General features: G+C 40.2%; 1 protein-coding gene across 1 annotated transcript in view; it reads right to left on the reverse strand.

Moving 5' to 3' along the window:
• UBR2 (ubiquitin protein ligase E3 component n-recognin 2) overlaps nt 1-16,818 on the reverse strand; it is a 69,889-nt gene that overhangs the window by 28,071 nt on the left and 25,000 nt on the right. Inside the window, 16 exon segments of the mRNA XM_042469130.1 lie at nt 817-840; nt 842-920; nt 3,629-3,681; nt 4,355-4,479; nt 4,890-4,953; nt 5,119-5,241; nt 5,968-6,033; nt 7,221-7,331; nt 9,065-9,126; nt 9,736-9,919; nt 11,783-11,911; nt 12,084-12,183; nt 12,270-12,433; nt 14,108-14,206; nt 15,496-15,584; nt 16,446-16,553. Of these exon segments, the coding sequence (XP_042325064.1) occupies nt 817-840; nt 842-920; nt 3,629-3,681; nt 4,355-4,479; nt 4,890-4,953; nt 5,119-5,241; nt 5,968-6,033; nt 7,221-7,331; nt 9,065-9,126; nt 9,736-9,919; nt 11,783-11,911; nt 12,084-12,183; nt 12,270-12,433; nt 14,108-14,206; nt 15,496-15,584; nt 16,446-16,553 (1,580 nt within the window).

Here is a 16,818-nt window from a genome sequence, read left to right on the forward strand (position 1 = left end):
TTAATTTTCTTTCTTTCACAAAATTGATACTCTGCTGTTGTAGAATAAACCCAGATGCTAGCATATAAACTAGGACACACTTATAGAATCATAGGTGGGTTACAGACCGCCCGTTTGGGACGGCCTGCACCCACCCCTTTCCCCGCTGTATCGGGGCCTCAGCTGCCAGACCGGCAGCCTCTGAGGCCCCGATCTGCCGCTTTCCAGGCCTGGATAGGGGTGTCCTTGGGGCTTCAAGCAGAGCCAGCGATGCAAACTCCAGAAGGAGCTCCATTTCGGAGCTCCTTCTTACGCCGTGTAAAGGGCGCTCTATGTGCCCTCGCACGGCGCAAGGACGTCACGTCCGTGCCGCCTCATTTGGAGGCAGCGCAGTCGTGATGTCGTAATGGCGGCGTCCGTGTGGAACAACCACTGCCATTTTGTGCACGCTCCGCGCGTGCTAGGGTTGGCAACGTCCAGAAAGGACACTCCTTTCTAACCCTAGCACGCGCAGAGCGCACACTTTTAGGCCCGTCTGTAATGGGCCATAGAATCGTAGAGTTGGAAGAGACCACAAGGGCCATCCAGTCCAATCCCCTGCCATACAGGAACACTCAATCATTCCTTTGTCCAAACAGAAAAGACACTGATGCTTTGCGGTCACTGTCAACAATATTGTATTGAATTCTAGATAATTTGCTGTCTATACAGATTTCAATGCTTAAGGTCCAAAGCCTAGAATTATGTAGCAGATATTTGGCTCCTTGAATACAAATGTATTTTGTGAACAACTATAATCATATCATTAAGAATAATCTCATTATCTTCCATAATTACCTTAGATTGCTCAGCCCTTGAAAAAATGATAAAAATATAAGTTGAAGTCTTTAGCACATTCTGGTTTCAACTCATATAGTCCTCTGCCTGTTAATCCTGGTTTTCTGGAAAACAAATTAAAATGTAGAATCTACACATTAATAACAGAATGCTGCTTCTACAAAAGTTACATGAGCATGAAATCACAAGCCTTTTGAAATCTGAGGATGAGGCTGGCACAGAAATATTCTTGTTCTTTAGACTGGAGGAGGGCAACTTTAGCAAGTCCTTTGATATTCTGTATCCCAAGGGCTCTCTGGGTGAGACACACAAACTGCCAAAAATGGAAACAAAACAAAAACTGGAAGTGGCTGGAAGTGCACTTCCAGCGTTTACAAACTGGTACTGTTTATGTTAAAACAGTACAGAGTGGACGTAAGACCAATTTAAAAGATGAGCAGCTGCTTCTGGAAGCTTCTGAGAGAAGCATTTGACCTTTCTTTCCCAGAGAAAGGACCACCCTAGAGAATGGCTGGGCTGTGGGGAGTTTCACTTTGCCTATTCTTGTTCTAACCAGTTTACCAGAGGAAGTACAGTAAGCCTTCTGTACTCGCGGACTTGCCATCCGAGGATTCCAGTATCAGCTTACGGCAAGCCCATGAGAGTGGCGGCAGAGGACGAAGAGGAGGAGGAGGTAGCAGTGGCAGTAAGAAATAGAGGAGGAAGAGGAGGCGGCAGGGGGATAAGGCGGAAGAGGAGGAAGGAGGAAGAGGAGGAGCAGGAAGAGGCAGTGGAGGTGAAAAGGTATAGAATCATAGAGTTGGAAGAGACTGCAAGGGCCATCCAGTCCAACCCCTGCCATGCAGGAATTCTCAATCAAAGCATCCCCAACAGATGGCCATCCAGCCTCTGCTTAAAGACCTCCAAGGAAGGAGACTCCACTACACTCAGAGGGAGTGTGTTCCACTGTCGAACAGCCCTTACTGTCAGGAAGTTCTTCCTAATATTGAGATGGAATCTCTTTTCCTGTAGCTTGCATCCATTGCTCTGGGTGCTAGTCTCTGGAGCAGCAGAAAACAACTCAGCTCCCTCCTCAGTATGACATCCCTTCAAGTATTTAAACAGGGCTATCATATCACCTCTTAACCTTCTCTTCTCCAGGCTAAACATCCCCAGCTCCCTAAGTCATTCCTCATAGGGCATGGTTTCCAGACCTTTCACCATTTTAGTCGCCCTCCTTTGGACACGTTCCAGTTTTTCAACATCCTTTTTAAATTGTGGTGCCCAGAACTGGACACAATATTCCAGGTGGGCCTGACCAAAGCAGAATAGAGTGGCACTATTACTTCTCTTGATCTAGACACTATACTTTTACTGATGCAGCCTAAAATCGCATTGGCCTTGTTAGCTGCTGCATCGCACTGTTGACTCATGTTCAACTTGTGGTCTACTTGGGCAGTGGCGGGGGAAAAAAGGAGGATGGAGAAGCAAGAAGGAAGGGCCTGCAGAGGAAGAGGAGGAGGGAGGAGGAAGAGGAGGTCCCCTGCCACTCACCGTGGTGAGAGCAGCGAGGAGGGCTTCGGGTGGCCAGTGCAGCAAAGTTCTATTGTCCTCAACAGTGGTGCATTTGCGGGGCTGCACCACCACTGAGGACAACGGGACATGAGCATCCACAGATTTTGGAATCTGCAAGGGGATCCGGAACAGATCCCCCACAGATACAGAGGGCTGACTATAATAGCACCCCTAAAATAATTCATGTCTAGTGTTGTAATGGACAGTGCAGGAAGGTGCAGCACATAAAGGACGGATGCTGCTACTCTGACCAATAATCAAACCAATGAAGAGCTGTAAAATCTCTTGCCCTTTGTTTTATTTTCATGTAAAAGAAATCTATTAGCAACTTCCAGACTACTTTATGTTATAAGTGAGGGATAGGGATTTTTCCCTCCTGTCAAAAGTTAAAATCCCTTGGGGATAATCTACCAGGAATCCGGATGATATTGGTCCTTGCTGCTCCACCCCAGACCTGGATAGTGCTATGCTTAAAAATGCTCTGTTCTCATTCCAGGGACAGGAAAAGAAGCAGGGGTGACATAGCTTCCTCATCCTAGACGTACACAATTGAAGACTAGGGTCTACTTCAGGAATGGACAATGTGCAGCTCTTGATTTGTTGCTGAATTGCAACTCTCAGCAAACTTAGCTGCAAGCATAATCAATGATAAGGAATACTGGTAATTGCACCGCAACATCTGGAAGGCCTTATAATTTCCCCCCCCACTGGCCTACTTTACTAGATGCACATTGTATCTCATGAATGGATTCCAACCAAGAAATGCTTATCCCATGATACATTTGTAAATGAATGCACTACTACCCTTTACACTAATTGGGAAGAACAAATTTCTAGTATAAACTTTCACAGGATCAATCCAATTCTTTAGATCCTTTCTGAATAAGACTATAATAAATCTGTTACTCTTTAAGTACTACTGTTGTTTTTGATACAATATGCCAACATGCCTACTCATCCCAAATAATGTTTTCTTTCACATAATTGTGTATATAATACTGAAGAAAAGGGTTTGCTTTTAAATCCTTAAATCAAGCAATTGTACATTGTTCTTGATAAAATTTATTTGGTGAACAGAATTCTCTCAGACAGTGTGGACAAATACATCTTAGTCTTGGATTCCTATATACTAGGCAATGTTGTGAGTGATAGATACAGTAAAAGGATAAATTATAGTACATACTATTTGAAAAAATGCAGTTTTAAAAACAGCACCAAAGAGCATTATTTAACAAAATCATTTCAAGAAGTACATTACTTGAAACTGGCCACAGCTTCGATGACAGTTTCCATTCCAGTCTCTTTGTTTTCCTGAAGAATTCAAGAAGAAACAGAAATCATGCATCACTACATATACATATATGACCAGCCACCACCGCACTAATATATTTCCTAATATTTCTATATCTATATAATCAAATATATCAAACTGAGACAGATAAGCATGTTTAAGAATCTTATGAACCTGCCCTCTATCTTAACTCTGATTACAAGTAGGGAAGTAGTGGCAAGGAACTATAATCCCTGTTCTATTTGCCTACTTTCCTCGAGTGCAATTTCGCAGCAGTTACAGAATGCAGCTTGGTTCTATTTGTTCAGAGAGCATGATAATACAGAATGTAAACAAGTTATTATCTCCCATGTTTCTGAACCTCTCCTATATTTCATTTCCTCGTTGCTCATTACCAGAATAAGCTTTCTCCACTGAGCCTGGGTTTCAACACTGATAAAATAACTTTAGGCTGCTGAGGAAACTCCAAAATACGGACTATAGTGTGGTGGAGGAGGAGTCTAAGAATATCACAAAAAGCACACTTGTTCAGAGAATGTCATGTCTCAAAAGAACTATTTTTATTTACTGTTTGCTATCAAAAATAAACTTCTCACCACCCCTACCCCAGCTTCCCATGTAGGTCACAACCCTCCATAAAGGCCTTCTAGCAACTTCTAAAATTATTTTGAATTTATTTCTAATAAAACTCACATCTTCTGGCAATGCTTTTACTAATTCACTGTGCGCCATAGGTCTGATGCTCAACTGATGGATAATTTCTCGCTTGATTTCATCTGTAGCGCTGACCTGACCAACACCAGGAATAAATCTCTCACCTGCCAAACAAACCAATAGTTACAGAAAGCTTCAATCAATTTTATTATTCATATATTACATTTTTAACTCAGAATAAATGCACCTGGGGTGGTCAATTGTGTCATCCCCCATTCTGTATCATACATATTCAGTATGTAATATTAATTACATATGGAATGGGAGAAGAAAATGCAAGCAATCATATTAAACATCTGTAGGGAGAATTCATACTTTCATATTGCAAGAGGCATGTGCAGTGTCCACATCTCATAATAGTGGTATTATACCACAAAATAAAAAGAGGAAAAACAAATAATCTCCCTTTCAGTCAAGCAACGAACCACAGCAAACATAAAGAAATAAAGCCAAATAAGCTACACAGATAAAAGGACTGCCAACCCCACACAATACAAAATTAATACAAACTTACCAACAATTATTATAATTAGGTACAACATTTCTTCAATAAGTGTATTATTTTGCTGAACAACATCCTGAAAGGAAAATAAATGCAAAAATTCAACAAAATGCTCTACTTTTTTAAAAAAACAAACGCTTAATACAGCAATTAGAAATGAGAACTCTCAGCTACAATATACTGAGTTCATTTGATGCATTTTAAAGGCATGAGATTTAATTTTCAAGAGCTCATAACATACCTTATTAGAATTTTCAGAACTGAATCTTTTGCCATAATCTGGAGTACTAAATATCTGATAAAGTTCAAAGCGACTCAGCATTATCATAAGAAAGTGATTTGGATCCATCATTGATGCACCTGTCTAAAGAAAAATAAAATGTATATATTTATTTTTATTTATTTGTTTATATCCTGTCCTTCTCAGTATAGTATTGACAAGAGAAAAACAAGTCACCTATCTGCTCTTCAAAACAAAATTTATTATGTTTGTGTTGGAAACAGGATATATTGCATTATTTGGTCTATTACTATTTAAATTTGTGTTTTAACTGATAAAAATGTTTTTTGACCTTTGCTAGGAAAAACAAACAGCAAGCTAAACAAATGTTTTCCAAAGATTAAAACGTTTTAAACCATGGTTTAGAACATCTTCGTGTATAATATGGATTTTTCATAACACAAATACTGCAGCTATTTTAGGAGGCTGACAAAATAATGGCATTTCCTCCAAACTGTACAAGTAGATTTATCTTCAATATGGGCATATGACAAGAGGAAAAGTCACACATAAAAATAGACCTCTTGAATACAAATGAGGACAAAAGCTTGACCGCAGCATTATGTCTCATTTCCAAGAACTAGACAAGGAAAATATGCACATATCCAAACAATTTAGAATAGGAATCCTTCAGGTCCCTGAACACCCAACTCTTTTTTATAAAAATCTCAGAATATATGGGAAAAAAGGGGGAAAGAAAAGAAAAGAAAGAAAGAAGAAGACAATCACCTTAGTGATTGTTTTAGGGTATACAACCAAACTGAGCTCATAGGAAATGTATAACCATAAATTGCATTAAAACAATATTACCTGAAGCATTACTATGTCTTTATCAAACATTTCTCTTCTGCATTTCACATTATGATAATAGTATATCTGTTCAAGGAAAAAAAATCATAATTTGATAAAGAGGTTATCCAAACATGTCAAATAACATACAGAATTTTTATCATATCCGAATGATACCGTGGTTGGAAGATTAGTTCATCATGTCTGAAAAGCCCAATAAAATAACTGGGAAAGATACAGATATATTGCTGCCAAGCTGATCCGTAAGGATGAAGGCATTGAGTTGTTGTAATATATTAGCATATTAATCTATGTCAGTATGAATGTACATAAACCTTTATTTCAGGACTATTTTGAAAACTATGGCCTGTTACAGACTCCCAAAATAAAGCTGCTTCGGGTCTCTTTGGAGGTACAGTGGTACCTCGGGATACGAAATACCCAGGTTACGAAATTTCCGGGATACGAAAAAATCCCATAGGAAATAACTGTTCCGGGTTACGAATGTTTTTTCGGGTTACGAAAAAAATTTTGGTGCTTTTCGGCGCTATTTCACACGAAATCGCGGCTTTTCCCCATTAGCGCCTATGGGTTTTCGGCTTGCGAAGGCTTTTCGGGTTACGAAAGCGGCCGCGGAACGAATTAATTTCGTAACCCGAGGCACCACTGTATGCTATTTAAATGATACATGGGTCCTAAGAGTCTGGAGGTCATGCCAAAGCCACACTCCATTCCTAAGCACTGGAGTGCAGCTTTGGTGCAGCTTCCGGATTCTTAGGATGCATGTCTCATTTAAATAGCATACCTCCAAAGAAACCCGAAGCAGCTTTATTTTGGCAGTCTGTAACAGGCCAAAGGGTGATCTAATGAAATGGTATAGCTTGCAGCACTAACATTTCATTTGTCAGTAGCTCATGAATTTCAGATGTCACCATCTCCATACTGGCCTTTTCTTTACACTACCAACTCATCTTTTAAAATAAAGATTCTTTAAAATATATTAATTTATTCTAATAAAATGTTTAAATAATTCCCATTAGTGAAGCTCCTAATGTAATTCTAGAAAGTCATCATTCTTGTTTACTGGCATACAGGTGACAGCAATGAGCACTGTTAATTTAATGAGTCGTTTCCTGGTAAATGTGTATAAGGAAAGAGAAAAGGAGAATTCTTAATTGTTCTAGGACAATTAATTCTAAAAGGGTGAGTATCGCAAACTGACTTGTGAATCTCAGTTTCGCACAAGAAAGAAGTTAATATCTTTTTGCACTTACTTGGTTAACAAGCGAAAAGCCGTTTCTCCTCCACATACCAGCATGTACCTGGGCACACAGAACTAAACATCGTAGGGGATGTTCTATTAGCATAGGTGGACTAAGTTCACTCTGCATTAATTGAACACAAAACAGAAAAAAAACCTTAAATATTATGTATATGTTAAATACTTAAAATAACACATGAATGGGATGAAATCTCACAGCACTTCTGAAAAAAAAGTGGAACATGTTTCAAATAATTTATTCTCCTTATAGAATTAAATGTCTAGCATCCTTTAGCCTTTAGCACCCTTTGTTCATATATGACAGACACAACTGTCAGCTGCTCAAGCTCTGGCTCATAAACACTCAAGGTGCCATGCCCATTTTTTTCCTCATCAGGGGAGTGGCAGGGACAAGAACATTCACACCACCATTATTAGCAGTAAAGGCCGGTTACAGACCGGCACTTTAGTGCATGATGAGCACGCACTAGGGTTACAAAAGGGCGGTGCTTCCGCACCGCCCTAACCCTAGTGCGTGCTCATCACGCACTAAACGGCGGCGGCCCTTCCATACGGCCGCCGCCGTGAGGACGTCACGGCCGCGCTGCCTCTAGATGGGGCGGCGCGGACATGACGTCCTCAATCCGCAGCAGGGCGCCTAGGGCGCCCTTTCCGCGGACCAGGAAGGAGCTCCGTTTCGGAGCTCCTTCCTGGTCCGTGGCGCCGCTTTGCTTCACTGGGCACAGCCTTCAGACAGCTGCACCCAGCGAAGCAAGGGAGAAAGGGGCCAAGCGGCCCCTTTCTCCCCCTCCCCGCCGCCGCGGGGTGTCCTTGGGGCTTGAAGCCCCAAGGACACCCCTTTTCAGGCTGCGGGGAAGCGGTGTTTTGCTGCTTCCCCGCAGCCTGAAAAGCGGCGGATCGGGGCCTCAGCAGCTGCCGTTCTGGCAGCTCAGGCCCCGATCTGGTGGGGAAAGGGGCGGGTGCAGCCCGCCTCAAAGAGGCGGTCTGTAACTTGCCCAAGAAATATTTTGATAAGTATCACTTGAGCTAAGGTGGGACATTTAAATCTCAACCTACAGCACTGACCACAGTGGCCCAGAATGGTTGCTCAGGTGCCAATGCTGACCACCCTCCCATTCCAAAATGTATACCCACCTCAATATAAATTTTATGGAATCGGTCTCTACTAGAATATAACACTACAGTTCAGTTAAACTGTAGGAGCCAACATGGCATAGTAGTTTGAATGTTGGACTACAACTCTGGAAATCAGGGTTCGAACCTCAGCTCAGCCATGAAACACATTGGGTGACTTTTGACAAGTCACATGCTCTCAGCCTCAGAGGAACAAATCTTGCTAGAAGCACCACATGATAGTGTCGCCACAGGTCAGGAACAACTTGAAGGTACACAACACACAACTCACTGGTCACTCCCTACAGGCTACTTCATCAGTATGAAGTAACATCATATTACTGGTATAATTCATTACATAGCTCAGACCATACCCAGGTTTAAGGCAATAAACCATGGCAAAACATAATGCTTCACTGGGCCTTAGCCACTGTGAGCTATACATCTTCACAATTTCTGAACTTCAATTATAATGCCCTCATAATGCCTCTGTGAAGCACTGAATACTAGTTTACTTCAAAAGCATTGTGGCAGCTATGGCTTCAAAGCTGAGAATTTTTTAAAGAAGGACAAAATAATTTCTCCTAAAATCAACATTGTTTGAAACATCATTGTACTCCATTACTATTAGTATTACTATTTCTCTTCATACCCGAAGGAATTTTATCAGGGGAGAAAAAACACAATCATAGACACACACACATTAAAGTGAGTATTACCTACCATTGGCAGCTGTTCTGGAAATTTGTATGCCACTTCACTTTTACTGAGAAGTACATGCAAACCTATATAAATAACAAAAAACAACAAAAATAAATTACAGAGTATATGCATTTATTATTACATACAATATAATAAATAGTGAGGGAAGGACCCACTGAGATTACTAGGAGACTGAGCAGACAGGCCTGTCTCCACACCCACCCAAGACCTGCTACCTAATTCACATTTTTGCAGCTTGTCTGTTAAAAAGGGAGTTTGCCAAGGTCTATTATGGCAAAACACACAATTGGCTTGGTCTGTATTGTACAAAGTTTGATATCCTAGTTATCTGAACAACAATCACTACCCTTTGGCATAATATATTGATGAAGTGTGGTTCAATTCCAAAGAAAATATGCATTATATTCAAAAATAAGTCTGTTCAAATATTCTGAGCATAATCTACAAAATAGTTTAGGCACTTTACAGACTCATGCCATAATCTTTGCAATGCTCCTTAAAATTATTCAGAGTAGGTTCACTTGAGTAAGGAATAAACATGACGATGGCAGTCGTAAGACAAAATTCCAAATGCAAATAGTTTGAAAAAAAATATTTAAATGGCTGGACCTTGGGCTTGCATGAACTGCTCCAAAAAAACTCAGCATACAACCAAGCAATTCAGTCCTTACCTGCAAGTAAACGAGACACAGGAAGATGAATGCTAACTTTTTCCTGAGAGACACAGTACCGAATAGTCTCAACTGAGTGTCCACACATGTTGAGATCAATAGGTTGCTCTCCATCAGTAAAACCACTGTGGCACTGCATCAATGTAGTCAGACATTTCTTGTATGCTTCAATGAGCACTTTTTCCTATAAAATTTGAAAAGCAGTTAAAATTTTGAAAAGACAAATCTCCAAAACACTTTAACAAACTTAGAGCATATTTTTACACAAAACAGATGAACTGAGAAATTATTTCAAGATAAAAACTTCTCCCAACTTACTGGGTTGAGTCAAAGAAAGAGAAGCAGAATAAATTCACATTAGTGCTGCTCCATGAATGGTTTGCACAAAAACTAGTGGAAGACTGAGAAACAAAACATTTACAATAGTTCTGCATAGTATGTTATAGGACTGCAGAGCTAAATACCCATAGTGTAAAACAAATGAACTAGAATCTTTGAGGAGCTGTTTGCATTCCTGGCTTTAATTCCTCTCTGCCCAAGAACAAAGAGAACTATTTGTTCTCTTATCTGTAAAGAGTTATTTTGAAATGGGAAACTGCATGCTCTGTCCTGGGGCCAGTGTTATTCAACATCTTTATCAATGACCTGGATGACAGAATTAGGGGCATACTCATCAAATAGCAGATGACACCAAATTAGAAGGAATAGCTAATACTCCAGAGGACAGGATCAAAATTCAAAACGACCTGAATAGACTAGAAAGCTGGGCCAAAACAAACAAAATGAAATTCAACACAGAGAAATGTAAGGTACTGCACTTAGGGCAGAAAAAATGAAATGCACAGATATACGATGGGGGACAACTGGCTGAAGGAGACTACATGTGAAAGTGATCTAGGAGTCCAAGTAGACCACAAATTGAACATGAGTCAACAGTGTGATGCAGCAGCTAAAAAAGGCCAATGCAATTTTAGGCTGCATCAATAAAAGTATAGTGTCTAGATCAAGAGAAGTAAAAGTGCCACTATATTCTGCTTTGGTCAGGCCCCACGTGGAATACTGTGTCCAGTTCTGGGCACCACAATTCAAAAAGGAAATTGAGAAACTGGAACTTGTCCAAAGGAGGGTGACTAAAATGGTGAAGGGTCTGGAAACCATGTCTTATGAGGAACGACTTAGGGAGCTGAGGATGTTTAGCCTGGAAAAAAGAATGTTAAGAGGTGATATGATAGCCCTGTTTATATATTTGAAAGGATGTCATATTGAGGAGGGTGCAAACTTGTTTTCCTTAGCTCCAGAGAACAGGACCCGGAGCAATGGATGCAAGCTACAGGAAAAGAAATTCCACCTGAACATTAGGAGGAATTTCCTGACAGTAAGGGCTGTTCGACAGTGGAACACATTCCCTCAGAGTGTAGTGGAGTCTTCTTCTTTGGAGGTCTTTAAGAAAAGGCTGGATGGCCATCTGTCGGGTATGCTTTGATTGGGATTTGCTCTTCCAACTCTACGATTCTATGATTCTATGCCATCCAATGCCAGGGGAAAATCCAGGGAAAGCTTTTGAGAGTGGAAAGCAGGGGAATCCTTCCTTCTTTCTCTACTCCCATGTACTGTAATGCTGTTCCAAAAGCTCCCCCAATCCTTTACAGCACATAGGGGGCAGTGGAAGACAGAATTAGCATACATAATCTCACCAAATCTCTTTGACGCATCAAAGAACCTTCCCTAAGAAGAGGGGAAACAAATGGATACAAATAACTGTTTTTCCAGCTGACCAGTCAATGACAGCAACAAATAATTTTTCTGATGTTAAATACTCCCTTTTCCTTTTGCCTCTCAAGAAATACTGTAACCACCTAAACTTTACATTGGTGTGTAGTTTAAAGTTTACAGAACAATCAATTCCGATGTTTCATGCATAAAAATACTGTACTGTATTTGAGACCCCATATTTAAACATGTTAGCTTTATTGATATATGTATAAATCTTAAGAAAATTTAGCTACTCAATCAAAACATGAACATATTTTAATGAGATTTAACTTACATCTAAAGCACACCAGTCCTGCATCATTGCGATCACATGTGTTAGTTTCATCTGCAAGGTGAATGCTGCTTCCCATTCTGGTTCCATTTCAATATGCTGCCCTACTTGACGGGTTATTGGATCCATACCCTAGAAACACAGTTAACAAGCAAAACATGCTATCAGGGCAAGGTCAGTAAATTCTACCTAGCAGTTGCCTCCTAGTGCTGGGTAACTGCAGGCTACAGTTATGAACTGCTCACTCTAATCTCATACAAGGATTCAAACACTAGTATACAGTACCTTTAAGAAAAAAGCTTACCTGCATACATTTCAGTAACTCCAAGAAGACATCAAACCCATCCAGAAATTTTTCTCTCAGGTCATCTGACCAGTCAACTGGCTTGCTTATCAATACATACCTAAACAGAAGAGAAACAAGTTTGCAAAATAATTCATGTGTGCCTATGTAGAAATATTTTGATTGCTTGATTTAAAACGCACTTACTTTAAATCCAGAATAAGACTTTGGACTCGGCGAAATTTGAAAGCCTGTAACGCAGTATACCGTTCAAACTGAAACCTGCCCTGAACATCTCGATGTCGTAAGTGGTCCATAAATGTTGAGATGATAGTAGTCATAAGGTTCTCTTCTATTATTAACATTCGAGCCTAGGTCAAAATACAATTAAAACATCATCTCATTGTCTGATGTTAACCAAAATAGAAGACACAAGCAATAGAGGAATATTTTAAAAAGTGACCATTATGTGTCTAATGGGCATGATATAACAACTTCTTGAATGGAAATGGGCCAAAAGGGGTATGGCAGGATGGCGCCAGCACCAACTGCACTGGGTCTGTAGCAACCGCATGGGCCCAGGCCTGATCCAGGCTGCTGCTGCGGTTCTGGACCTGGCCACCAGAAGGAGTGGATTATAAACAGTTCTTTTTGCTTGACGTGACGTCATCACAGCTTTTGGCCACGTTTGGGGCATATGTCATCTAAATGCCACATTCCCAATGCAGCCAAAACTGGTGTTTTTTGCCTATGTGTTTCAGGCCATATTTAATTTAAAAAAAGAAAAGGAGAAGAAAGGGACTCTGGCACATTACTAAGGTAAACACAACTATTAAAAATGTTAAAGAATTAACTGCATTTATCCACAGTCTAAAACTTCTGAATCATTTAGCTGCCATAATTAAGTATTTTTATGTTAAGAGCTGATATCCACAATGCTTTTTCCTCCTATTTAGTTATCTTCACTGAAAATTTAGGGCTGAAATAGACAGCCCAGATGGGGTGGCATGAAGCCCCCCCCCCCCAAGATAGATTGGTGTCGTGACTTCAATCTGCTGAAGCGCCAGCTGCAAAAGGAGTAGTTTTCAACCACTCCATTTTTGGGCTGTGAAAAAGCCGCCTTTAGTAGCTCTTCCACAGCCCCACAGTGGCTTCCTGGTGTGTTGGGGGCTTGCAGTGTGTAACCGCCATGCCCTCAAGATAGCTGGAAGCCAGTCCACATGTGGATGGCTTCAGAGCGTGTGGCGCCAACACACTGTGCTCTGAAGCCACCCAAATGGCAGCGCAAAGTGGTGGTTTGTTTTGCCCCTTAGTCACTTTAAATAGTTATTTTATTCCTCCAGCCCTATAACCCTAATCTGGTTACTGACACATCTAATTCAGGTTACTCATATGTGCACCAAAGCAAGATGAAGGTATACAACTGCATTGCAACCCTCCCCAAAGCATTACCATAATTTTCTAAAGGTAAAGATCAGCTGCTATAAATAAGACATCTCTTGTATTAGGAACAAAATTATTCATTAAAATTAAGTCCCTTTCCGTAAGTATTCTAGCCTTCATAAACGGTTCTTATTTTTGATTGTTAGTAAATTACTAATATGACAAACTACTACACACTCCTGGCACTGAAGTCATGTCAATATGCAAAAATTTAAAGGCTCTTAACCTATTAATATTTTAGCTTGTGCACCCCTGATTCTTCAGGTCACTGCTGAGAGGGCAAATCCTTTAGGGACAGATATTCAGCTGTGAAACTGCCTTACCCCAGCTAAGATGCAACAAAAGTAATACTAGTTATTTACTACAATACAAAACAGAAGTAATACTAAGGATGTCTTTCTCCTTCCTTTACTGGCTTGATCCATTGCTGATTTTAGATTGTAATCTTCTTGGAGGCAGGGATTTTTATTTTTGCGCAGGAAATTCTGTAAGATTTTGAACATTCTGACACTTCTGTGTAAACATTAATAAATTATCTGCATGAGATCTAAATGGGATTCAAGAGCAAACAGAGGGCTCCGTTTAATATTTTAAGTACTTACAAGTGAAGGCACTGTGAATATCTGTACTGAGAGGTCAGCAATTGAGAACTCTCTGTCGTGGTCATCTTTCACATAATCATTCTGCAATCGCTCATAATTCTATTAAGAAGGAGGCAAAAAAGGCAAAGGGTGCCAGCTATCAGTTTTTAAAAAAGGGCAGCACTACTCACCAGAGTAGGTACAGTGAAGAGCTGAACAGAGAGAGCAGTCACCGACACTGGCCGCTCGTGATCGTCCTCCATAAAATCTCTCTGCAACTGCCGATAATTCTAAACAACAAGGGGAAATTCACCTCTAACCCACACTGACCGAATGTTTTGTCTAAAGGTAATGTTTGTAGTGGGAAAATCCTGTGCAAGAACTGCATTAGCACAGAAAGTGTGAACAGAAAGCTTGCAGTATAATTATAATTTTAACAGGCCAATAATAAGGCACAGTTAAAGTAGCAAGAGCTATTTGGGTAAAAAAAAGGGGGAGGGGCGATGGCTAATTAGGCAAGATACAAGTATTGATTGTTACTGGATTAAGCCAATATTTACAGGTCATTTTTTAAGCACTGAAAAGACTACCAATGGTTATTAGAGAAAATCAAAATACATTGGTTCTCTTCTCACTTTAACTGGCTTTGAGAAAAAGTTACCAAATGGTAATCTATTGCAACTGTAGTTATCCAACAGGACTGGGAAATCTGTGGCCCTCCATATGTTGTCGGATTCCACTCTTCATCAGCTTTAGCTAACATGGCCAATAGTTGGATGTTTAACAACACTGAGAGGGCCACAAGGTCTAACTCGTGGTATACAAGAAAAAAAGTACAGAGCGAAATCCAATACTGTCCTTCTGTTGACAGAACTGCTTTTGTCAATGGAACTGGGAGGGAAGCTGGATTCCACCTCCTCCAGCAGCCCCTCATGAATCCTTAAAATCTGCTCTGGAGAACTGGAAAAGTTTCCGGAGCATATTTTAAAATAGTGTAAAGAGCTGCAGTAGGGAGGGGAAAACATTCTGGTGCACTAGTGGGTATCTACTTATACAACACTGGATTCAAACCATAATGCTCATTTGGAGTGCCAAATGATTTTGGCCAAGAGACCTAATTACACAGGAACCTATATTCCAATATCAAATTATATTCTCAAAACTCTGGAATCTAATCTGAAACATTCTAATGTGCATAAAGTGCTCCAATAGAAAAAGGCTTCCACAATGATGTCAACATCAATTATGCCTTTTTTAGCTATCATAAGACCTTATTGTTCTTCCTGCCTGTCTCTGGGCAGTGATGGTGGAAATCTAAGTTCTGTGGATTCCACCTTTCACTAACACGGAAAATATCTGAATTTGCATTCTACAATATGCTGTATTAGATGTAAAAACAAATGACTCACTCTTGCAAACCGGACAGCAAAAAGTTTCTTGTACTTCAAATCCATAAGTAGGCTGCTCATGAATAACTGATGGTACACACTTCTAGCTCCTGTTTTTTTAAAAAAAGAAAGTACACATTAATATCAACTGTAATATGATAGAAGTCTGTCACAGAAATAAACTTTAAATAGCTTTAGAAAAGGGGTGGAATACTTTGTCAAGTCCAGGACTAATTTTTCCACCACATGAACCTGTCACTGATATCAAAATGGGCCTTGACGCTCTTACACAGTGTTGCGTGCTGGAATTTAAAAAAGCTCTATAAGCAACTGCTTCAAATCTTATTTCCATAAGAGACAAGCCTGAAACTTTTTCAATAGCCTATGTATTCAATAGCCTTTTCTCAGAAACAGGTCATAGTATGGGCAAAGTGGCTTACAACCTAATGTGTCTTTCCTGTTGGTCTTAGAGCTGTTTTACCCCAAACTGCAACCCCTTGAGGGCTCATTACAAATTGGATCTTACAAATATCTTACAGGAGACTGCCAAAAGAGAAAAGCACTGCTGTGTAGTCCAAAGGAAACACAGCACTTCATGCACTACAAACCAAACAACATTGTTACTCCAGCAATTTCGACTTGTAAATGCTTGGTTTTGTTAACAGTTGTGTTAGCCGTATCTGGATGCCATGCCATTCCTTGCCTGGCTTCTTATAATCTCCCAAGAACCAGTTCTCTTTTTATGATGCCCTCTTTCAAATCTGTAGTAAAACAGAAGTAGACAAACCAAAATGGAAATAGGGAACTGGCTATGGGCATCTAAATTCTGTGCCATCTCTCTTCCTAGCTGCTATATTCTCTGCTATTTATCCATGACTATTTAAGCAAGCAGGGAGGAAGAGGAGGAACTTCTATGTGCAGAACTGTAGTTTCCTTTTTTTAAAGAAAAAAGGTAAGTAGCAATAACCAACCTTTCCAAAGTTTGGAATCAGATAGCATCAGTTTATCCACAAGAGAAGAATTTTCTCCTTCTGGTCCTTCCTGCAAGCCAACTTGACATAATATTCTTCGAAGGCCATCTAATTAAAAACAAAAGGCAACACAAAGATGAAAAGGAGGAATGAGTTTGCTTTAATAACCAGGTTGTACATATGAAATTAATTGGGTTGCCATGTGTAGATAGGCAACTTGAACACACATACATACACACATACTGTACATGCATACAACCTTATACAGTGGTGCCTCGGGTTACGAAATTAATTCGTAACGCGGCCGCTTTCGTAACCCGAAAAGCCTTCGTAAGCCGAATTGCCATAGGCGCTAATGGGGAAAAGCCGCGAT

Source organism: Sceloporus undulatus, chromosome 1, assembly GCF_019175285.1.
Source record: "Sceloporus undulatus isolate JIND9_A2432 ecotype Alabama chromosome 1, SceUnd_v1.1, whole genome shotgun sequence".
In the NCBI taxonomy this organism is placed as follows: Eukaryota; Metazoa; Chordata; class Lepidosauria; order Squamata; family Phrynosomatidae; genus Sceloporus; species Sceloporus undulatus.